The 23,319-nt window shown below is 44.6% G+C and overlaps 3 protein-coding genes across 4 annotated transcripts; 2 read left to right on the top strand and 1 right to left on the bottom strand.

The window, feature by feature from the left end:
* The first annotated feature begins 7,918 nt into the window (after positions 1–7,918).
* Positions 7,919–15,501, top strand: glp2r (glucagon-like peptide 2 receptor). The gene is made up of 13 exons (XM_084670818.1): positions 7,919–8,086; positions 9,882–9,978; positions 10,060–10,164; positions 10,730–10,830; positions 11,103–11,209; positions 11,736–11,892; positions 12,151–12,310; positions 12,512–12,572; positions 12,716–12,782; positions 13,528–13,616; positions 13,911–14,049; positions 14,305–14,346; positions 14,676–15,501. Exons 1-13 carry the CDS (start codon positions 7,991–7,993, stop codon positions 15,069–15,071), a joined length of 1,617 nt encoding a protein of 538 aa, XP_084526944.1. The 5' UTR covers positions 7,919–7,990; the 3' UTR covers positions 15,072–15,501.
* A 209-nt stretch (positions 15,502–15,710) lies between these two features.
* rcvrnb (recoverin b) lies at positions 15,711–18,927 on the bottom strand. The gene is made up of 5 exons (XM_084670820.1): positions 17,486–18,927; positions 17,237–17,374; positions 16,923–17,073; positions 16,412–16,523; positions 15,711–15,992 (listed from the first exon to the last, which is right to left on the bottom strand). The coding sequence occupies exons 1-5, from the start codon at positions 17,851–17,853 to the stop codon at positions 15,874–15,876; spliced, it is 888 nt and encodes a 295-aa protein (XP_084526946.1). The 5' UTR covers positions 17,854–18,927; the 3' UTR covers positions 15,711–15,873.
* An 834-nt stretch (positions 18,928–19,761) lies between these two features.
* On the top strand, positions 19,762–22,992 carry pts (6-pyruvoyltetrahydropterin synthase). Of its 2 annotated transcripts, XR_014729515.1 has the most exons (7): positions 19,762–20,161; positions 20,660–20,739; positions 21,609–21,631; positions 21,758–21,814; positions 21,905–21,975; positions 22,313–22,507; positions 22,929–22,992. XR_014729515.1 is itself a non-coding variant. In XM_084670114.1 (6 exons), the coding sequence occupies exons 1-6, from the start codon at positions 20,070–20,072 to the stop codon at positions 22,434–22,436; spliced, it is 447 nt and encodes a 148-aa protein (XP_084526240.1). In that variant the 5' UTR covers positions 19,765–20,069; the 3' UTR covers positions 22,437–22,992. The 2 variants fall into 2 exon arrangements, 1 of the variants encoding a protein (XP_084526240.1); XM_084670114.1 differs by having other exon boundaries at positions 19,765–20,161; positions 22,313–22,992.
* The last annotated feature ends 327 nt before the right edge of the window (positions 22,993–23,319 follow it).

Below are 23,319 nucleotides of genomic sequence, written 5' to 3'. Positions count from 1 at the left end.
ATCTAAATGTAGTACTGTGGTGAGTATTGCAGTGTTGGGTTGAGTACAGTTATACCACTGGGACTATTGTAGTATCATGGCGAGTATTGTAGGACTGTGGTGAGTGTTGTGAGACGGTGCTGAGCACTGCAGTACTAATCTACTTGTTGTACTGTGTGCATTGCAGCATTAGGTAAGTCTTTTTGCATCAGGGTGACTACTGTGGTACGATGGTGAGTATTATAGTATTAGCGGGAGGATGGCTGGTGCCGCTCTGACGTTGTTAGCAACGGCGGCATGCCGCTCGGCGTGGGGTGTCGCCGGGCGGGGGCGGTGGTGTTGACAGAGACCGCTCACTGGACAGGATGTTCTCAGATCCCCAGGCCGCAGGCACGCTCACGCCCCTGTTTGCTTTTCCTGCTGAGAACCACTACGACCCTCCATCCCACACACACACACACACACACACTCATACACAGACCCCCCCCCACACACACACACACACACGCAAACCCTAACCCTCCCAACACGGAACACTCGTCTCTAGCTCGTGAAGAATGTAAACACCGTATGCTGAGGACACACACATCCACATGGACGTGAACGGATGGACTGAGACACACACACACACACACACACACAAACATTCATAAACAAGTCAGTCATGTACCCAGTGTGTATTCTGCTGGTTCTGCCTGCAGGATGTTCACAAACCCACAGGCACCCCTGCCCCCAACCCTGTCTACTGAGAAGAGCATGCTGGGTAGTGTCGCTCCCCTTCTCTTTCTCACACCACTCCATCCTCCTCCTCCATAATGAAGAAAAAAACATGTTTTTATGTTTTTACCTGAGAAGTGACGAGAGATGTTTCCGGAAGGAGTGGACCCTGAAGGCAGCAGAGAACCAGTCAGCTTGGGCTGAGTCTTCACCTCGCAACCTGTTTAACTTCCCACAGAGCACCTTTCCTGTCCACTAAACACTTTTCTAACCCAGTTACAGCTGCTGGCAAACATCCCTGCAAGCCCTCCACTCCAGTCTGCAGCCCCCCCCCCCATCTCCCCCCCCCCCACACACACACCTTCTGGCGGTGTGTTTACCTGTGGGTTGTAACTGGGCTGACTCTCTCTGACCCCTGGGAGGGACGAGATGCTCAGACGTGTAAACATGTCCCAACCTAGCTGTGAACTAACGCCGTGGATTTATGTCTTGTTTACGTTGGCCTTGAGAGCTGGGAGGGGGGGGGGTCCAAAAGCTTGGTTGGAATGTACCTCAAATGTTGCGTCCGTTAAGCAAATGTTGGTAAAGAATTATATACTATATGTTCCGCCGAATGACTAAACACTTTGTCAGCTCGGTGTGAGGAAGGATCTGTTTGTCCATCTTTTCACACAACGTTTATCAGCCTGCCAAGGGCATTAATGTACAACATCTGTTACATGCATGACCTCTGGTAAACATTCTCCCGGCCAGACTCCATCATAGGTAGGAGCAGGGCCAGATAGAGAGGCCTGTGTTTCTGTGTTTGCCCACTGCCAAAGTACCATGGTTCTTTCACATGCACAACGTGTGCTAGCGGCCATCTTTGAGATTAGGATTTTTCGGTAGTTATGGTCGATTCAAAGCAGTGTTCCCACACGGACCCCCCCCCCCCCCCCATACTCCTCTGGGACAAGCAGCAGGACAATTATACCCCTGACCCATATTGGGACCCAGCGGCTGAGAACAGGGTCAGAAATCCGTTTTCACAGCTTTAATTGACTTGCTGGATACAAGCCTGGTTTACAATAACCAGAAATCAATAGTCTCTGTCATTGTGTGCAATAAAAATTATTGTAGCTTAATCGAAGAACTGTCTGAATTGTAACACAATGCCAGAACTAGGTATGCTACACATTAAAGATGTATTCTGATGGTAAAGTGTTATGCTATAATGTATCTATGGATGGATTCGAAAGTTGACTAAACATACCAGCTGACGATGACTGGAGATACAGAGAATTTACAGTGTCTGTTGTCTGTAAACTCTATATCCTCACCCTGTACAAGTCAAAGATCATGGGAAGGCTCTTGAAATCAAGACTTGTTTTACGAGCAACCTCAGACTAAACTCCGATGCAAATAAAGTCTCTATCCCTATCCTGTTAGATCTCACTGCAGCATTTGATACCATTGATCCCGACATCTTAATCAATAGACTGGAAAAGCTTATTGGGTTCACGGATAGTGTATTCAACTGGATGAAATAAGATATCAGAGCAAGGAAGTTTTATGTTAGTTTAGGAGACCATATGTCTAAGTAGCATGAGAACTGCTATGGGGCTGCTCAAGAAAGCTTCTTAAGTCCATTACTGTTTTCTCTTTATATGTTACCATTCGGCGACATAATCAGAGAATATAATATAGATTTCCATAGCTATGCTGATAACACACAATTTTATATATCCGCTGAACCTAATGATACAACAGCCATAAATTCCAATACCAACTGCTTGTTGGCAATAAACAAATGGATGAAAGATAACTTTGAATGATAAGTCCTACTATGTGGCCACAAATCCAAAATAGAGATGCTGAGTAAGAATCTAGGAGGTTTAACCCCTGTCTGAAACCAGAGATGACAAGTCTCTGTGAAATACTGGACTCGGATTAGAATTTGAACTCTCACATTAATAAAGTGACAAAACAGCTTTCTTTCACCTCAGAAATATAGCAAAGGTACAACCATTCATAAACCAAAACTCGTCTCGTCTCGTCATCTACCGCTTATCCGGGGGTCGGGTCGCGGGGGCAGCAACCTAAGCAGGGAGGAGTCCAGGAGGCATCCTGACCAGATGCCCGAGCCACCTTAGCTGGCTCCTCTCGACGCGGAGGAGCAGCGGTTCTACTCTGAGCCCCTCCCGGATGACCGAGCTTCTCACCCTATCTCTAAGGGAGAGCCCGGACACCCTGCGGAGAAAGCTCATTTCGGCTGCTTGTATTCGCAATCTCGTTCTTTCGGTCACTACCCATAGTTTGTGACCATAGACTGGTAAATAGAGAGCTTCGCCTTTCGACTCAGCTCCTTCTTCACCACGACGGACCGATGCAGAGCCCGCATTACTGCGGACGCCGCACCGATCCGCCTGTCAATCTCACGCTCCATTCTTCCCTCACTCGTGAACAAAACCCCGAGATACTTGAACTCCTCCGCTTGGGTCAAGATCTCCTTCCCGACCCAGAGAAGGCACTCCACCCTTTTCCGGTCGATAACCATGGCCTCAGATTTGGAGGTGCTGATTCGCATCCCAGCCGCTTCACATTCGGTTGCGAACCACTCCAGTGAGAGCGGAAAGTCGCGGCCCGATGAAGCCAACAGGACCACATCATCTGCAACAAGCAGCAACCCGATCCTGAGGTCACCAAACCGGACCCCCTCAACGCCCTGGCTGCGCCTAGAAATTCTGTCCATATAAGTAATGAACAGAATCGGTGACAAAGGCCAGCCCTGGCGGAGACCAACCCTCACCGGAAACAAGTTTGAATTACTACCGGCAATGCAGACCAAACTCTGGCACCGGTCGTACAGGGACCGGACAGCCCCAATCAGGGAATCTGGTACCCTGTACTCTCGGAGCACCCCCCACATGAGCCCCCGAGGGACACGGTCGAACGCCTTTTCCAAATCCACAAAACATGTGCAGACTGGTTGGCCGAACTCCCATGTACCCTCCAGGACTCTGCGTAGGGTATAGAGCTGGTCCACTGTTCCACGGCCAGGACGAAAACCACATTGCTCCTCCTAAATCCGAGGTTCGACAATCCGGCGGACCCTCCTCTCCAGGACCCCTGAATAGACGTTCCCAGGGAGGCTGAGGAGTGTGATCCCCTAAAGTTGGAGCACACCCTCCGGTCCCCCTTTTTAAAGAGGGGAACCACCACCCCGGTCTGCCAGTCCAGAGGCACTGTCCCCGCTGTCCACGCGATGTTGACATGACTCTGCAACCAAAATGATGCAGAGAAGCTAATTCATGCTTTTATATCCTGTCAACTGGACTACTATAACGCAGTTTTCGCTGGCCTTCCCAAGAAAAGCACTGAAAGACTACAGCTCATTAAAAACTCTGCAGCTAGATTATTATCTAAAACTAAAAGGAGAGAAGACATTAGTCCTGTCCTAGCTAATTTACACTGGCTCCTTGTTACCTTCAGAATTGACTTTAAGGTCCTTTTCCTCACATACAAAGCTTTAAATGGACAAGGACCTAGCTACATTGCTAACGCCCTTATAAACTACACACCAGCTAGAACACTGCGATCATCAGATGCAGGCCTATTAGAGGTCACCAGAAGAAGAAGATTGGGAAGATACGCCCCAAAACTATGGAACATATTACCCAAGACTGCAGCTTGTATGTTCTGGATTACCGCAAAGACTGCGGCCTGAAGGGTTTTATTACTTTTATTACTTTATTTTGTTTTTACAGATTTTATGTAAAGCACCTTGAGCTGCGATTCTTGTAGACGTTCTGTATAAATAAAGTCTTATTATTATTATTATTATTATATTATAATTTACGACCCCAAACTACAAAGTGGGCAAGGAGAGCTTGGCTCCTTTGTCTCTTGAAAGCTCACAAGCTGGTAAAGACAATGGAAACCAACCACAAGAGTTTCAAAAGTCTGAAATAAATAATTTCACAGTCCTTTTTAAAACAGAGGGGATAGGAGAGGTACTGACCTGATTTACGTATTGATTTAAGATCTAATAGCTGGATCTGACAACATGATTATCTCTGTACAGATAAAAACCTAAATGCCATACGGAAGAAAAATGGGCAATGATGCTCGTAATTTTTTTATGTGTGAAAGGAAACAGGCTTTTCGGACTAAGTGTGTGTACATTGCCTGAGTGCTATTCCGTTACAACTTTGAAAGAACTTGAGCATAAAGGTTCACAACTACTGAAGGGTTGAAATTGACGTTTTGACCACTGACCTCCATTACTTTCTTAAAGTAAACAGAACTTTACAGAAGGGCAGAGTTACAGAAAGATAGAAATACTCGCTGAAGTAGCCTTTCCTGTTCTTGTCCAGGACGGAGCTGGGCTGAATTTACAATAGTTGAAACTGTTATATTATGACAGAGAGAAGAAAGAACAAATTAGAGACTTTCTTTCTCTTTCTTTCTTTCTTTTTTTCTTTCTTTCTTTCTTTCTTTCTTTCTTTCTTTCTTTCTTTCGCTCTCTGTCTCTCTTTCTCTATTTTACTGTCTTTCCATTCTTTCTCTTTCAATTTCTTGTTCTCTCTCTTCCTCTCTCCATTTCTCTCTCTCCCTTTCTTTATCTCTTTCTTTTTTTCTTTCTTTCTTTCTTTCTTTCTTACTTTCTTTCTTTCTTTCTTTCTTTCTTTTTTTCAATCATTTGCCTTCTTCTTCTCTCGGCTCAGTAAAGTATTGCGTGGTTCAGTGACGATAGGAGGAAGGACAGGCAGGAGAGGAGGAGGAGCGTCTAACCATCATCACGTTTTACAGTAACAACAATCCCGGAGCTAGTGCTCTGAGTGCTTCTAGGTTACACAGCAGAACCAATGTAGAACTGACCGACCAGAACCGACCCGGAAGCCCCGCGGACGCTCCCCAAAACCAACATAGAACCAATCCAGAACCAATCCAGAACCTATCCAGTACCATCCCAGAACCTACCGAGAACCAACCCCCCCGAGGCCAGGTCTCCATCTAACTGCCTTCTAACCGTCGACATTCTCCCAGATCTAGATAGGATCCTTCTCCGTAACCACATTGCCGTCGAAACCCTGCTCTATTGTTTCATTATTTGTGATTATAACACAGACGTATGGGCTCGATTCACAGCGGGTGTACAGTCATGCTGACGGAGCTGGACGTAGGATAAACCCACTTACGTGGATGTTTCATATATCACAGTTACAAATCATCCGTTTGCCTGGGTCACGGTGGCGCCCTTAATAACCGTATCATCTCATCCAGTGTTCCAAACAGATGACCCGTCATGCTATGCTGGGTCCAGGCAGTTGATCACTCAGTATTATTGAGTATTATGAACGCAATTAATCCGGTTGATGCATTGCAAATGTTGCCTCCACTTCATATAAACGAATCCGATTGCTGTTTAAGGTACTGCTTGTGCTTATTGGCACCTCCGAGTTTGTCATTCGTCATGGGAATGATGAGAGGTCTACACAATGGTGTGGGTTTCCCGGGGCAGGCACACGACGGAGACCTCCATGTTGGCCTTTATTTCATCTGTAGCCTTCAGCGTTTTTGATTTGTTCCTTATTTTCATTTCTTCTGACATCGACAAACATCAGATTTATGCTTGCTACTGCATTGTCATTGCTGAATGAGTCACGGTGTCATTTTATTGTGTGCCTCTATGAAGGCATGAATGCTGTTTTGGTGTGATATTATGCCGGCATGGACAGCCATAATACTGAAAAGGCCTGTTCTGCTTGTTTCAATATTGATAGCTCTTTTGAAACGTATCTTCCTGTTATTGCTGCATGATATTAAGATTCTAAGTTAATTTGCGTGTTGTGGCTCCTTGACTCTGACCACCGAAATGTTAGAACCATACACTTCTGTGCATTGATCTCCTGCTGTACTTTCCACATGCACTCTCTGTACGTTGCTTAGGGGAGGGGGGGGGGGGGCAGCACCTCCTAAATGATTAGAATGTCCAACGTAGATGTAAATGTGATTTTTCTCAGCGTTGTTCAACCGCTGCAGCGCGAGCAGAATGTAAATATGAAACAGCAACAACTCGTAGCAGGGCGAGCTGTGTTGCCTCCTGCCCAGGTCTGTGTTTGGTTACAGAGACAAGTCTGTTTTTGTGGATCCATTAGACCACACAGAGTCTCCATTAGTGTCAAATAGTCAAGGTGAAGTCCTCTTACTGGGAGAAAACCTAGCACATAAAGCTGCCTCCCATTCTCTTCTCTTTGTCGGGTGGGGTCAACACACACTTTTGGGTTCAGGTTCTGTGTGTGCGTTTTGGGTGTCCTCCTCACAAGTGTGTGCGTGCCGTTGGTTTTGCTGGCTTCCAGGCGTGCATATGTGAATGCGTGTCTCTACTTGTGCGTGCATGCATGGATGTGGGGATGCATTCTTGCGTGCATGTGTGTCAAGTGTGTGTGTGTGTGTACGTGTACGTGTGCAACACCACTCTCTCCCATGTGTTCTCTTCCTGGGCAACCAAGTTACTCCAGCACTGCAGCGTCTCCCAGGGCTGATCTTGATTGGTTGGGGGAGGAGCGGCCTGATCTTGATTGTTTGGGGGAGGCGTCGAGTGGCAGCTGAGCATCCCCAGACGCTCGCAGTCTCCGACGGGTCAACAGAGAGGAGAGAAGACAACCAGGCCCCACCCCTCTCAGCAGCCCTCTGGACAGCGCCCCAGCCAAGGACAACCAAACCAAACACACTCCGCCACTGACAGGCGCGACCAAAATAACTTTTGCCAGAAACAACTAAGGACAACTTCTGAAGGAAATCTATTAGAAGAAATACATGCTTCTATCAGAGGATTGAGGGAGCAGCTGGAGAGGTTTAACTTAATAATGAAAGCACGGTCAAAGAGAATCAGAGGAGAGTTTTACCTGGCACATCCCACCTTTGACAGTAACTCACGGATAGAAGACTGAAAAAACATCAAAAGCAGCAAATCCCATTCCAAGAACAGCTCTGGATAGCTGTGTCTTTGGGAGGCAGTTATCTCTTTTCTGCTCCATCCCAATTCAGCTACCCAGCGTGCAACAGCTAACCGAGGAAGTACAACATTTCATGAGATCACGTTGACCTCCCGTTTAAAGGGAACAGATTCTCTCGCTGGTTTGAGAGGTGTAGGGAGTTCCATGCATTGCTTCTGTGAGTGGCGCGGACAACGAGTGACGAACCAAGGATGAGCGCCATGGAAGCAGGGGCAGGAGGGTTCCGGAAAGTGGCATGAGCTGGCAAACCTGGCAACCCACCTATACGATTGATTGTCTGTAAACAAAGTGCCATGTCTTTCTCATCACCTGCCTGGCATAGAGGGAACTGGGCAGCGGGCACAACCACACTGTTATCACCACTCATGCTGTTACTTTGCAGTGTGCAGGTAGGACTGGCAACTGCACACACACACACACATACACAGACACACACACAGACACACATGCACAGCAATTATTGTAATACGTAACAACCTGATCAAGTTGGTAAAGTTGTCTATATTAAATTGTTGACAACTGTCTATATTAAAGTTATTGTGAAGCATAATGAATACAGGTTTTCTTTGTAGACCATTAGTTCCCAATTCATTGCTTCACAACTCTTGGCAGTGAACTAAAACACACAGAGATAAAAGTGCATATGAAATGTACTAAAGTTAAATTCCGTGGATTGTTTATGAGGTCAGATGCCACTGGAGAGCTGTAACGACGTAATGATGCTTCGATTCAGACGGCACACAGACACGAAGCCCTAAATCTCTGTCATGTCTACGTGTCTGGCATTTCCATATCTATGGTATTTCTACATCGTGAAATCTAAAGTGATTTCTGACTGGGCTGCCTGTTGATGTGACTTGTGAGGTGTGTGTTGAAGAGAAACATTTTATCATTCAAAGCATTCTATCTTCTCTCAACTCCTCCTGATACTGTCAAGGTGAGGATCTGGGGAATGGGTCAGGACCTAGAACATTTCCTTACTTATTGACAGAGAGAAAAAAGAGAAGAGAGGGAGTTTGACTGACGGACAAACTGACTGACAGACCAGCTGACCGACAGGCAGGCAGACAGACAGACAGACAGACAGACAGACATACAGACAGACAGACAGATAGACTGAAAGACAGAAATCAGTTTGTAAAAACCTGTAATTTGAAAGCGTTGAAAAAAAGAAAAAAAAGAATCTCACCATCTCATTCCTCATGTAATCTCTGGTAAATATTATACCACATGAACTTTTTTTGTGTAAATGTTTACCTGTAAAACAAGGCTAACCCCAACCCTAACCCAGTTTTATAATAGGTACCGTGAATGACTCCTGCTTGTTTACCACCCCCAAGTGGTCAACTGGAAGAATTTCAACCCTGACTCTCCAGTTGAATTAAATAATAGGATACGTATTGTCATCCCATTGGTTGGTGTTAAATAATGAAGTGTCTGTGCCCATGATTCAGCCAGTTCATAAAATGTTAGTTGATTTGGTGGCACAGACAAACACAAACACAAAAGGTTTCTGGAATTATAGATAGAAGTAGACCTACAGTGCCCATTGTGGATCTACTAGGCTACTACATTGTGACTGTTTGCTGGTTTGATAGAATGTGTGCATTCTCTTGTACATTTTCTAATTTCAAATCGATTAGCCCTATTCGCTCAATAGCTTGATCAGTTTTTCCCTCAATCCAAAAGGCCTACTCTAGGAATGGCAGAGACAACGTTCATTTTGGTAACATTGCCGGCGAGTTGAACGGTTATGAAGTTCTAATTGACTTGCTGTAGGCCACTGTAGAGCGACAGAGAGAGGTGAAAGCGACCCTTAATACAGCAAAATGATCCCGTTAATATATTCGCAGTCACCTCTTTAAACTGTCCGTCCAGGTTGCAAGCGAACACATTTTGCCAGGAAATGTCAAATGTTTGTCAACCCTCGGACACTCCCTCATGGCCAGTGGCCTGCATCGTTCAATAGCGCCGCCTTAACATCAAATACACTTCCAATTGTTTGTTGCATCTCAAAACTGTGCACGCTCACTTTGCACACCCTTGGGTCTGGAGAGCCACACACCTTCCATATTCCATAAACCCAGTTTGTGAGATAATCAATCCACAGACAGACAAAGACTCCTGGCTTGATAAAGGGATATTGATGTATTCTGTGCTGTTTGTCTGTTGAATACGCGACAGGTCATGGGTTCCGTGCTGGAGAGCGTGATAACTAAACGGACTGAGTACCAGGAAAACTGCACCAGAACGTTGGAGGCCAGTACTCCCACACAAAGCGGTATGATTCCTGTCCGCTTTGGGGCGTTTCAACTCACCAACCAACCGGGCATGTGACCTTTCTTCCCACCTTGCCTTGCAGGAACCTTCTGTAACGGGACCTTTGACAGGTTTGTGTGCTGGCCTCATTCCTTTCCAGGGAACGTGTCGGTCCTGTGTCCCTCATACCTGCCATGGATCAAGGAAGGTAAGCAAACACTTGCGTTTCTCGTATCTCTTCATCTCTAATTAAGGCCAGTTCCCACTGCCCAAGCAAACGACAACAGCCAACAGTTGTTGGGTTGTGTTGGTTTGGAGTGATATGCCTGTTGGCATGTGTTGGGGCCGTGAAAAAAAAGCAGTTATCTTTCCAAAGATCCTACACCCAACAGCCAACACTACAATGTTTGGTGTTGGTGTTTGTTGGGGGCAATGTGAACAGGCGAGTGTTCCGGAAAGCGGGTTATGCGACATCACCGGGTAAGTTAGCTCTCCAACTGGCAAACAATGTAGCAGCAAATTAATGTCAACGTGGCTACAACGCTGGATGTCAGCTGGGGAGTCAAATAACCTCCTTTTAGGAATCCACCCCAGGCCTCACAAACCACCGCTACAGCACTGATAATCTGTCAGACCTCAATACCTCAGATCCTCTAGCAACACAGGCCATCCCTTAGCGCTACAGATGATTATCTGCTGCACTTACTACATAGACATTGGTCGCTATGGATGAAAGCCAAATGAAGACATGTTGCCCCTCCCTCCTCTCGCAGACGCCTCCAGGAACGTTTACCAGGAGTGTCTGGCCAATGGGAGCTGGCGGTCTGACCGCGATCAGAGAGAATGTCAGGAGCCACACTTTTTCAAAGAGGAGGTAAGGAGAGGGTGGCAAGAGCCCTGTGGGTGCACTCTGAAAGCTCCATGTTTCCTGCAATCTGTAGCTCAACAACTGAACGTGTTCAAAACAACGCAGCGCTTCACGATGTATCCACTGCCCCATGTCGTGTGATGATGAGGAATGATACAAAAATAAACCATTTGTATATATTGTCTTGTGTTTTGTGTGTGTGTGTGTGTGTGTGTGTGTGTGTGTGTGTGTGTGTGTGTGTGTGTGTGAATGTGTGCCTGCGTGTGTGTGTGCAACAGGAAGATGAGATGTTCCGGCAGACAGCTCTCAGGGTCATCTCCCTCGTGGGTTACTCCCTGTCCTTGTCCTCCCTCTCCCTGGCCACTCTGCTGATGGGGCTGCTCAGGTGTGCATCATCCCTGCATCATCCCTGTCCACCTCTCCGTCACACCCACTGGAACGTACGCCGTCTGCTGCCTCCGTCCCTCCCTTGTCCCAAAACATGCGCTTCCCTCCTTCGCTCTCCACACCATCCTTCCTAGAATTTGGCCTCGTCTCTCCGTCTCTCTAAATACTGCCTTCATGTCTCCTTCTCTCCTAAACACAGTCTGTCTTTCCCTCTGAACACTGCCTCAATGCCTCCTCTCTAAACCGAATCCCTCCTTATTTTTGAACGCAATGGAAATACCGTCTCTCAAAATACCGCCTCCATCCTTCTCTGTGATCTCAGATCCATCCTCCCCCTAGCCGATGAAGAGTTTCATCCAAACACATGTCTCAAAACAGATCACAATTCACGGTGTCACACACCCAAGAACATTCTAGACCCGTAATGACCCTGTTCCGGAATCACCCCTCCAGTGTTCCAGCTATCTGTCCTGTTTGCTATTGGCTTCTGAATCAGAGGCTGTTTGTGTTGGCTCCTCCCTCAGGAAGCTCCACTGTGCTAGGAATTACATCCACATGAACCTGTTCCTGTCTTTCATCCTGAGGGCCCTGGCAGTCATCACCAAGGAGATCCTATTTCATTTCACCTACACCAAGCTGCCCAAAGATGAGACTGGGTGGAAGGCCTACTCCAACTCCACGGTATAAAGAATCCCAGTGGATGAATGATGCTACATTTTCCAACGTTTTTTGAGCGATTAGTAAAAAAAAAAATGCAGATCAAACTGAAAAGTAATGTTGTGTTACGAGGTTGATTTTGTGGAAGGTATCTCTACAGTGGTTTGTGTCATGTCTCTCTTTATGCATGACTAGTAATCAATCTATCAATTGTCAATCTAGTATCTGATCCATACTGTGTCGTCTGTCTTGTTTTGTCTGTCTACTTTGTGGCCTGCCCAGATCCAGATTTTGTGTAAGGGCTCCAAGGTGTTCATGGAGTACTTTGTGGCCTGTAGCTTCTTCTGGCTCCTGGTGGAGGCCATCTTCCTCCACACCCTCCTCTTCACAGCCGTGCTGACCAAGAGACGGCTGCTGAAGAGATACATGCTCATTGGCTGGGGTAGGGTTCCTTAATGAATTGGCCAAAGCTCATTGGCCAGGATTAACGTTATAGGCTGAACAGGTCAAAGCTCATTGGCTTGGGGTAGAGATCTAGGCAGAGTGGGCAAGAAATCATTGGCTAGGATGAAATTGTAAGCAGAGTAGACAATAGCTAATTTGTTATTAAGGATTCTACCCTTAATGTTCTTGTTTCACTTAGGGACCCCTTTCCTGTTTGTGGTGCCATGGGCGGTGGTCAAGATCCTGTATGAAAACACAGGGTGAGTGTTTCTTTCATTTCTCGTTTTTTCCTACTCACTTACTAAACATGACGAGGCCGACCTCTTGAGAGACTGAGAGACGGCAGTGTCAGCGGTCTGATTGTTTCTGGTCCTGACCGGGCTCACCTGAGTGTTTCTCCCAGGTGCTGGGTCAACACCAGCAGACTGATCTGGTGGATCATTAGAGGACCAATCACGTTGTCCGTGCTGGTGAGTCGAACTGCGGCAAACACCGGGGATTTGTTTTTGATATGTTGATGAAATCACATGTTGATTTAATAACTCAGAATGTTGATATGCTGATATCATATGTTGAAATGTTGATATCACATGTTGATTTCACATATCAATATCCCATGTTGAAATGCCAATATCATATATTGATATGCTAATGACATACATTGAAATCACGTGCTAAAACATGTTGATATCATATGTTGATATGTTTGGCTAACCGTGAAGCCGTGTGTGACATTTCTTGTAAGATGACGTTTGTTGACCTTACAGTCACAGGGCATGGGCCACAGGGGCCACTGCAGTGAACGTACCTCTGGCCTGTTGAACTTTTCCAGGCTGATTTCAGGGTGGATTTGATGGTGGCTCTCGTGATCCATCATGACTCAGGGCTAGTTGGAGGCAGGAGGGAAACGTGATCTTTAGGAGTCACATGCGCATTCATCAGATAGGAAATGTCATGGTTTATTTCACAGTTCCAGTCAAATTCCAGTCAGAATTTCCACACAAAAAGCACATACTGCATTATGAATCATACGAAAACACGTTTATGTATATGACAGTCCAATGATTAGATATGAAATATTATTACAAAATTATTAGATTTTTCTCCTGCCACTTTGTTGGTTGTTTATCCGACTACATCTTTGTTTAATTATGTGTGGAGTATAAATACAGATATGCAGTAGATGTCTTCCTGAACTGGGAATTTCCATTGCAGGTCATCTTCGTCATATTCATCAAAATCCTTATGCTGCTGCTGTCCAAGTTAAAAGCTGATCAGGTGAAGTTCACAGACTACAGATACAGGTAGGTTTGCTGCTCTGACTCAAACATCTTGATGGATTATCAATACAGTACAGTGATCTTTGTGTCCATTATTTGCAGTTCAATACAGTGTATGTGTCTGCCTCTTGCCCCTCTCCTCTCTCCCTCACCCCTTTCCATTCACCTCAACCTCCACCCCTCTCCCTCTCCCCCTGCCCCCACTGCCCCAATTCCACAAACCCTCTCCCTCACCCCTACTCACCCTCAACCCCGCTCTCTCCCCTCTTTCCCCTCACCCTTCCCTGCCATGCACGCCCCTTTTCCCTTGCCCCCCAGCCTGGCCCGGGCCACCCTGGTTCTGATTCCTCTGTTGGGGCTCCACGAGATGGTGTTTGCCATGTTCATAGACGAGTGCGTCAAGGGCGACGGACGCTACGTGCGCAACTTCTTCAACCTGACACTCAGCTCCTTCCAGGTGGGAGAGGAGCACAAACCTAGGCTGGAAGGGGAAATCAGGGCAACAATACCTTTTGGTTTTCCTCCATTTTGATGTCAGTGTTATCCCACAAACAAACACAATCATTTTCACCTTTTGTCCCACTCGTTTTAATTTTGGGAACTAAGTATAGTTAGATGCAAAGGTATTCATCCTCAAAGTGACTAGAAAGAATGTGAGTGTTCCTGAACGTCCATGCGTGTGTTGTGTGGTAACACTCGGGATCTCTGACAGGGATTCCTGGTAGCTGTGCTGTACTGTTTCGCCAATGGAGAGGTGAGAAGACAGACAGCACATAAGCATGATTCACCAACACAGAATCACATTAAAGACATCTGTTTGATCTCTTCTGCGTTTTAGGAGGTGTGACCGGGGGTCATAGGTCTCATTACACATGGGACAAGAACATTACATTTAACAGCCACCCAAAAAAATAAATACGGCCACATCCTCAGTTATAAAAAAGCTGTCCCACCCACATTTTAAAACAAAGCTACGCCCCTGCTATCAATACATGTATATTCAGCCACGTTGTTAAATTAAAGCTTGTGTACATTATACAAACCAAAGTAAAGCGCTTTCCGCTCTCCTCCATGTCTGTCCAGGTCCAGACTGAGCTAAAGAAGCGCTGGCAGCTATTCCTGTTCACCAACCACTTCCAGGTCAGGAACTGCTTCCGGGGCGCTCCCCTCAAACACCTGTGGAAGTGTTCCCGAGGCCGCCGCCCACACGGATCTGAGCAGAGCGAATCGTACGAGGACGGCGGAGCCCCCACTCACTGCCATCTGCTACAGGTGTCCACACAGAGAGATGGAGGAGGAAGAGGAGGAAGAGTAGGAGTAGAAGGCGGGGGAGGAGATACAGGGGGCCAGCAGGGGAGAGGGAGGGGGAGGGACACGACGAGTCTGGAGTTTCTGGCCAGGAAGAGTCTGTCCAGTAGCGATGGAGAGATCACCCTGGGAGAAACCATGGAGGAGATACTGGAGGAGAGCGAGTTCTGAGGCCTGTCTTGTCTCTCCATCCGTCCCTCTATCTCTCCCCAAGTCCATCCAGACTATCTCAGACTGCTGTGTCACCTACAGACATGTACTGTAGTGATGGACCCTAAACCCACTTGACAGGGATTGACTTTCTATGAATAGTGATAAAGTAATGTGCATTTGTATACCGTAGCGTACCAGTGAAGATCTAGAATGTTCACATTGTGTTTTTGTACTGCCCGTTCTGCACACCTATTTACCGTCAAGTGTAATTTGTACTTTGTTGTATTAGGTAGTGTTAAAACCAAGTACAAAATATTGTAAATAATGATTGTAAATGGCAGGCCTTTATACACAAAAAATAAACATACAAAGACGAACAGATAATTGTAAAATATGTCTTTGTTGTTAAAATGTAAATAATATGCTACATTATAGTCTCGTATTTGGAAAGAAAATGTGTGAAAGTAACAATCACGTGATGAGATGGGTATATTATATTTGTCATGCATAGAGCATATAGTGATACATGAAATGGTTTTTGTACGACTCCAGTATATAGGTTGATGTAACACCATATATAAGCTAAATTCATACTGTACGGTACATGGCAAAGCTGTTGTATTTTTATGACACAACTAGGTGTGACATAAAACTGCTTAAAAAATAAACATACATTCGCGCAAGTACTGGATCCTCCTTCACTAAAGACACTGGATCCAAACCAGACACAAATATTCTATGAACAAAAAGACAAATATTACAGCTATTAACAATGATTCTACAATATAAATAGTATTATTATACTAATAAAATAGTAATGCTAGTGCTTCTTCTCCTTTAGCCTGTCCTGGACTTTCTGGGGTTCGTCAAACTGGATGAGTCTGAGGATGTTCTTGTTGGCCATCACCCCCTGGATGAACTCCCCTTCCGTTATCTTGTCTGGAGCACAGAAAAACACGACTGATTCATTTACAGATACAAAGAACATCACCAGAGATTTGTTTAGAGATACAACAAACGCCACGATTGATTCGTTTACAGATATGACGAACGCCGCAAGGGATTTATTTCGAGGAATGAAAAACTCTACAATGAATGAATTTAAAGGTATGGCAAACTCTACAACTGATTCATTTAAAGGGATGAACTACACCACATGGGGTTCATTTAGCGATTCAACAAACACCATTGGGGATTCATTTGAGGACCAAATAACACAGCAAAAGAGTCATTAAGAGGAACTACTACAAACACCACTACCCAAAAGATTAATTTAGAGATGTATCACGAACAGTCGTTAAGTGAGTGACAAATGAAGATGAGATGCCATGAGCTCATGATGAAGACCGTCAACCTACCGTTCTCTTTCTTTCCAAAGAAGTCCCAGATTTTATCTGTTCGCTTCTCCGGAGTGTTCTCATCCTCTGGGAGGTTCTTCTGATTCTCCTTGGAGATCATGTTGAAGATTGACTGCGGGGAAATCTTAAGGGATCAGTCTATTGGTTGCACTGTACCTAAAAGCAGGTCAGGAATTTGGTATTTTCTATTATTACTTGGCTGCAATAATACTCTCTAGTACTACTTAAGTGAGTCTGTTCCAAGGTTGTTGTTTTTTTTGCATGACATGTTCATGAAGGCCTGGCTCACTCCATGACAGAATTCCCAGATGACACCAAAGCCGAAATCCATGACACCCATGGCGACAGCACCAAATACTTCAGTTTGTTTGACATTTACATCAATTAATAAAACCACTGACCCATTCCCGTAGGACAAATCAAACATCCATGCAACCGAGTTGTCCACATTCAACACCTGACCAAACAATCCCGAACACCCACAAACAGCCACTGCCGCTAAAACCCTTACCTTTACAATCTCGTGGATCTCGTTCTTGGTGACGCTGCCGTTGCGATCCACGTCGTACAGGTTGAAGGCCCACTCCAGTTTCTGGATGGTCTTTCCTGACGAGGTGAGGTGCAAGGCTACAATATACTCCTTGAAGTCCAGCGTGCCATCACTGTTTCACATTCAACAAGGTATATAGTCTCGTCGTCCAAAAAAACAAACGAGACCAGCCTTAGCCAGCCGCGTAGGCAGACGTGATTGACATTACGAATGAATCAAACGGAATCGATGGCGTAAACAAACCGGCTCAAATCAGTAGCTGACAGAAGCGGTACCTGTCTGAGTCGAAGCTTCTGAAGACATGGCAGGCGTAGGCCTTGGGGTCAGCGTCGGGGAAGAAGCTGGCGTAGATGGTCTCAAACTGCTGTCTGCTTATGCGCCCGCTCGGACACTCCTTCAGGAAGGTCTGGTACCTGCAAGAGGAGGTGAGGAGACACAAAGAGACTCGATATGCAATGGAGTCCATGATATATTGGTGTGTGGTGTGTGTACGCTTGTGTGATGTGTGTGTTAGGTGCTTGTACCATGTACACAGTTGTTCCTCGCTGTACATAGTGTTCAGCTTCAGGTCTTCCAACAAGTCCTTGGACAGAGCTCCACTCTTGCTGTTGCCCATCTCTCCACTCTCTCTATCCACCGCTTTTATTTCTCTATCACTTTTTGAATCTAGGCTTCTCTCTTTTTCCCTGTCTTTCTCTATCTTCCTTTTTCTTTCCCTCCTCGTAGCTCTCCTCTCCCACTTCTCCTCTTTGGCTGTTGACCGTGACGAGAAGTTCTCAGCCTCACCAAGCCACAACAGTCCGTCCTCCGAACACACACACCATTGAGACCAGAGGCCTCCTCTATAAATCCTAATTTGATGGGTATGGTCGGGATAATCTGGATGAATCATAGTCCCATGGAGGTAGCACTGACCTCAGACTTGATGGCCTAAACACACACAGCTGGAGGCCGAAGAAGCAGGATTATCACAACCAGAACCCACAACCTGCTCATAGAACGGGTATGTACGTTCTTTTAATTCTAATTCTAAAAGTGCTAGACTTTGCCAGGCTTACCCGGCAACAGCAGGGGAGCCTTGTGATCTTGTTGGATAGCCTGATTAAATTGGCTTTAGTTAGTTACCTAAGTGTTTGTTCTGTTATACCCTGGGGGACTATGTCCTGTGTGAAATGTATCTCTGATGACTGGACAGAACCCAGAGCCGGCCCAAGGCACAAGCGAACTAAGATTATGGCCCCAGTGGCCACCAGAGGGCCCCCAAGAGCATATGAAATTACAGCTCATTACTGTAAAAATTATATATATACAGCGTCACCAAGCATGCGCGCAGATGGCACAGGGGACGGGGGGGACAGATTCCTAGCGACCCCGATCCGTCCCCACCACTCTCCCTACGTAAGGCGACAAGCATCAGTTATAACTGCACAGCTGATTAGACGATGTTGCGTGTGTAACGTTGGCCACACAAAAGTACTGCAACACTTGAAAATAAAAAGTGTATTATGCTTATTTTAAAGTATTTTTGGAGCCGGCGTTTGTGCTTTTAGGCTTGGCGTCTTCCTGGTTGTCATGGAGATGACGTTAGTAGGCCGTTCTTTTGGCTGCTTAAAATTGTAATGTTTGGCTCGCTCCTTTTCATTAAGTGCTCGGATTACGTGGTAGCCAGAGGGAGCCGAGCTCCCATAGAGTGAGGACTGGCTCCCATGAAAGCAACAAAGTCAAAAATCTGAGGGGGGTCTCTCATATCTCATGTCTAAGTATGTTGCATTGTAATTTTGATCTTAAACAACGCTCATTACCCATCCCTGTGCGCCGCGGTCTCTTACCATTAAAGACGTTAAATTAAATTATAGGCTACTATGGGACGTACTAGATGCAGATTTAGAATCAGAAAATATGGCACTAGCAACAGCTAGTTCTAGCCAGGCGACTAGCTCTACCGAGGCAGAGGACGTGAAGAAGAATTTATGATGGTAAATATTGCTGGTCTGGTTCAAATGAGTTACTTTATATTTCATTTTAAATTGAGAATGTCTTTTTGTTTTGCGAAATTGAATGAAATATGGACTATTGCTATACTATATATCAATAATATGTTGCATGCATGCAAACTCCTCACCTAATGCCTAAACCTCACAGCCAATCAGGGGCTGGTTAAAACAATATGATATTGTTTAGAAGAGCACAGATTCTACGTTGATCTAGCCTCTTAGTTTTTGTCGGGGGATTGTAGGATCGTTCTCACTTTTGTTACCTCAGTATTGCACTTCAGTAGGCCTATACAGAAGCTGCAGTAAACATTGCATATATGTACATATATATGACACAAAATAACAAATGGAGTTGGAATCATTTGCTGACAGCTAATTGGTCCCCACCAGTTCAAAAATTCCATCTGCGCCCCTGTCACTGAGGGGCCCCAAAATCAATTCTGCTTAAGACCCCATAAAGGCTTGGGCCGGCCATGACAGGACCAATCTCTTTGTGAATGTTGAAAATGTTACAAAAGTTACGAATGTCTGACTGGTCTTTGCATTTTGTCTTTGTGATCAAAATAACTAAAGTCTCTTTGATTAACTCTGGGACATATTAAAGACCTTCTGATTAAATTGCACGTGAAAGAGAGCCACACTGAGTTTAAGCGGCTTCAATCAAGCATGAAGACCTTCTTTAACTAAAACCAATTTTAGATCAGTAAATAATCCAATTGTCTGTGACTCATTTTAATATAGAAAAAAAAAAACTAAGAAAGCACTAAACAGGATTAAGATAGGTTAGTGTGACTATTGGCTCACGTGGATTTAATTTCACGTTCATTTCAGTGATCTTTGGGAGACTCATTGCATAACCTACTTTGGGGAAATTAGTGATTATGAATGCATTCATAATTAGGCCTACCTTCACACACAGATGTGAACCAATGACGCTGCCCATTGTGCTTGTCAAAGTAAACCCAACCGAGGGGAGGAGACATGATTATTCATACGTGCAGTAGCCTACTTCATAACCTAGCGGCTTGACAGCTGAGAAGATTATCAGTAATAGTCGCCTGTTGTGTGTGTATGTGTAGGCTATAACCAATATTGGCTAATCTACATTGCAATCATGGCCAAATCATGCACTGGAAAAGATGTGGCGGAGCGTATTGGATACATCACACGAGTACAATCTTTCAGCGCTTGCCATCGACTGCACAGGTAGCCAACGTTGTGACCGTTAAATCACCGCGGCGAGAAATTAATTTATTGTTGATGAAACGTTGACTGAATAATACGATTGAAAACACCGAGTTTTAAGTGGGATGCTAATGTAACACCACAGACGTGCAACGTCGTGCGTTACTGTCAGGATTGTCGAGATCATGTAGTTCCGACTTCGAAGCGGATGTCGTAACACTGACATGGTATTCTAAGATGTTTTCCTAACGTGGGTCTGACAACAATATTTTCCCCGTTACTTTCTATTACAATCAGTTATGACGCTTAGTGTAGTGGGATTTGTCGTACGTCTGGTCACATAACCTGTTGCTTGATTCCGGAAACTGATGGGATTTGTAGTCCTCTTGCGATAAATAAACAATCCCGGCCTACTGACGAGAAGAGTACTTTCGTATTAAACTGTTTAAACGTGGTAACAACAATTAGCCTACTAAGAAGAATTTCTAAATCTTGTTCTGTCCCTTGTCTCCTCCACAGTAAATGTCTGAGCGACGAGGAGAACAAAAGAGTATTTGGAAAGTGCAACAATCCCAATGGACATGGACACAATTACAAAGGTCAGTAAGAGAAAGTGTTACTTTACTATCTATTAGTGCTGTCAAACGATTAAAATATTTAATCGCGATTAATCGCATTAATGTCATAGTTAACTTGCGATTAATCACAATTAATCGCACATTTTTATCTATTCTAAATGTCCCTGATTTCATTTTGTCCCAATCTTTTTTCAAATTTTAATGCTCTTATCAACATAGAAAAGTGGTTCGGATGGCTTTGTGCAAATATTTTTTTTATTGAAAACAACATTGCAATCGCCTGGCTTTGACAAGGGGGCAGAGAATTCGCATCAGCTGTGTGCTTGGCCATCAAGTGGTATTTCAGACTGGACGTGCTTCGATGATAGCTCAGTTTACAACGACAAAACACACAGATCACTGGTCTTGTCAATAGAACCATTTGGCAACTTTTTAAAAGCAAACTTTCCATTCAGAATCTTATTGGCATCCATTTCGGCATCTCGCGCTCGTCATCCACTCAAAACGTAACGTTAGCCTACTACCAGAGAATGTCTCTCTGCTACTACTCTTTAGCCAGCTCGCAAGCCGAACGAGTGTTTGGCGTGCCTGTTGTTTTGTTTCCGGTCTAGCTAGATCCGGTGTGGTGTTGTAGTTTTTCTAACGTTGGTAGTGGTTGCAACAGCATGTGAAAAAAACTACAAAGTTTGCTAGGCCAAAAAGAGCGTTAATCGCGCGATAAAATAATTGACGCCGTTAATTTGGGTTTGCGTTAACGCCGTTAATAACGCGTTAAACTGACAGCACTACTATCTATATCTTATCTATATTTAAAAAAATCACTATTAAACACAGAGTGTGTTTGTATTTATCTCATGTATTAATCTGTTTACAAACGTTTCTGTTTTTAGTGGAGGTGACGGTGCGAGGTAAAGTAAGTGTTTCTTTTTTTCAGTCAAGCAGGTAGTCAGCCTCTCACATGATAAAGAGACTGGCTACTGAAAACAGAGATTATTAGAACACACACAGTTATTCACAGCCTCTCTCTGTCTGTCCACAGATTGACTGTCACACTGGCATGGTCATGAACCTCACAGATCTAAAAAAGTACATTGAGGTGAGCTGTCATGCATGGACTCATGCATTTATTCAATCTTGTTCCTCTCATTATTAAATAAAATAACACATCCATTCGTTTTTCCTTCAGGAGGTAATCATGATTCCACTGGATCACAAGAACTTGGACAGGGATGTCCCATACTTTGCTGATGTAGTCAGGTGTGTATCTCTCTCTCTCTTTCTATGTCCGATATACAAGTGTATCCGATCACAGTAACTACCTCCTCACCCCAGTCGACCATCCTGCAACAAAATAACAAGTAAAAGCAGAGGATAGCACACAGAGGGAGGATAACAATGTTATAAATGGTTATTTACCAAATTATAGCCGTGGAATAAATTATAACCAAGCAAAGCTCTAGTTTAGTTATAACCAAGTTTATAACCATGCACCATCTGATTCGGGGCAGTTTTTATTTTCAAACCTGATCATATTTATGGATCAGATTAGAATAATATTATAAAAATGTAAGTGACTGTGTGCCTCTCTACGCAGCACAACAGAGAACGTGGCAGTGTTCATCTGGGACAACTTGTGCACGGTCATCCCTGCGGGCCTTCTCTACGAGGTGAAGATCCACGAGACGGACAAGAACATTGTAGTGTACCGGGGAGAGTGAGGCCGACCCGTCCACGACCACGTAGGGGTCAAAGTTCACGCTCAGCGCTGGGTGTGGGTTTTCAGTTTTGAGTTAAGAGATGTTTTTTTTTTTTTAAGTGGGAGGGAAATGTCCCATGTATAATGAAATGTAAAGCTTGTGGTGTGTGTAATGCACACAATCTAAGTTGTGGCTGAATATGTATAGATGAGATTTTAACCAAAACCCAAAGGTCACTTTACACTTTACGGCTAGACCAGTTGACTTTGTGTTATTGATGAAAAAGTATGTTTGCCAAATTTGTCTATTTTCAGTGTTAAATTAATTTAATACATGGCTGTATTAAAGTGACCTGAAGTGGACTTTTTGACAAATTGTAAATCTACAACAATCTTTTAGCTTTTTTACCCAAGTCCATCCAACGTGACCAATTCTAAAAACCTAAATAATATTTTAAGTTTGAGTTAAGTTTGAATAACGTTGAATATGTTTTTTGTGTACTCTTATTGACAGTTGATGCTGTGACATCCCGAAGTCTCTGTTGCAATAAAAGTGAAAAACGTAAGGTTAAACTAAAGGTGTCTTTTAAGTATAACTTCTCATAGTACGGAAGATGCTTTACTTAAGATGACCACTAGGGGGGAGGATTGGAGCGTTCTTCCTCCAGGGTAGTTTACAGTAACAGTGGATGGACCAACCTGCAACGATGTTCCTCTACTCCTTTAAATGATCCTCTCTGAAATATGTTGGATGAGTTTCAGATAATTTCTTATTTGACGTAGTATGAATATACAAAGACTCTTCTATATTTTCTTTCTTCTGGGCAGGTAAGGTTTACTGTACCAGGAGTACACTGTAACCTCTGGGACATGTGTCAAAATCTACTGTCAGAGTATATATTATA

The sequence above is a fragment of the Hypomesus nipponensis genome, chromosome 13 (assembly GCF_054491055.1).
Source record: "Hypomesus nipponensis isolate SF chromosome 13, ASM5449105v1, whole genome shotgun sequence".
Lineage (NCBI taxonomy): Eukaryota > Metazoa > Chordata > Actinopteri > Osmeriformes > Osmeridae > Hypomesus > Hypomesus nipponensis.
The sequence above is the reverse complement of the archived record's forward strand: the minus strand, read 5'-3'. Positions and strand labels throughout refer to the sequence as shown.

What these genes read in the sequence shown, in the direction of transcription:
- glp2r (XM_084670818.1), top strand. Translation starts at nt 7,991, where the DNA reads ATGTCTTTCTCATCACCTGCCTGGCATAGAGGGAACTGGGCAGCGGGC. An exon ending in CACACTTTTTCAAAGAGGAG is followed by an intron (nt 10,831 to 11,102) that starts GTAAGGAGAGGG and finishes TGTGTGCAACAG; the next exon opens with GAAGATGAGATGTTCCGGCA. An exon ending in ATACATGCTCATTGGCTGGG is followed by an intron (nt 12,311 to 12,511) that starts GTAGGGTTCCTT and finishes TGTTTCACTTAG; the next exon opens with GGACCCCTTTCCTGTTTGTG.
- rcvrnb (XM_084670820.1), bottom strand. Translation starts at nt 17,853, where the DNA reads ATGATTCATCCAGATTATCCCGACCATACCCATCAAATTAGGATTTAT. An exon ending in AGAAGCTTCGACTCAGACAG is followed by an intron (nt 17,074 to 17,236) that starts GTACCGCTTCTG and finishes AATGTGAAACAG; the next exon opens with TGATGGCACGCTGGACTTCA. An exon ending in AGATCCACGAGATTGTAAAG is followed by an intron (nt 16,524 to 16,922) that starts GTAAGGGTTTTA and finishes ATTTCCCCGCAG; the next exon opens with TCAATCTTCAACATGATCTC.
- pts (XM_084670114.1), top strand. Translation starts at nt 20,070, where the DNA reads ATGGCCAAATCATGCACTGGAAAAGATGTGGCGGAGCGTATTGGATAC. An exon ending in ACATGGACACAATTACAAAG is followed by an intron (nt 20,740 to 21,608) that starts GTCAGTAAGAGA and finishes TTCTGTTTTTAG; the next exon opens with TGGAGGTGACGGTGCGAGGT. An exon ending in ATCTAAAAAAGTACATTGAG is followed by an intron (nt 21,815 to 21,904) that starts GTGAGCTGTCAT and finishes TTTTTCCTTCAG; the next exon opens with GAGGTAATCATGATTCCACT.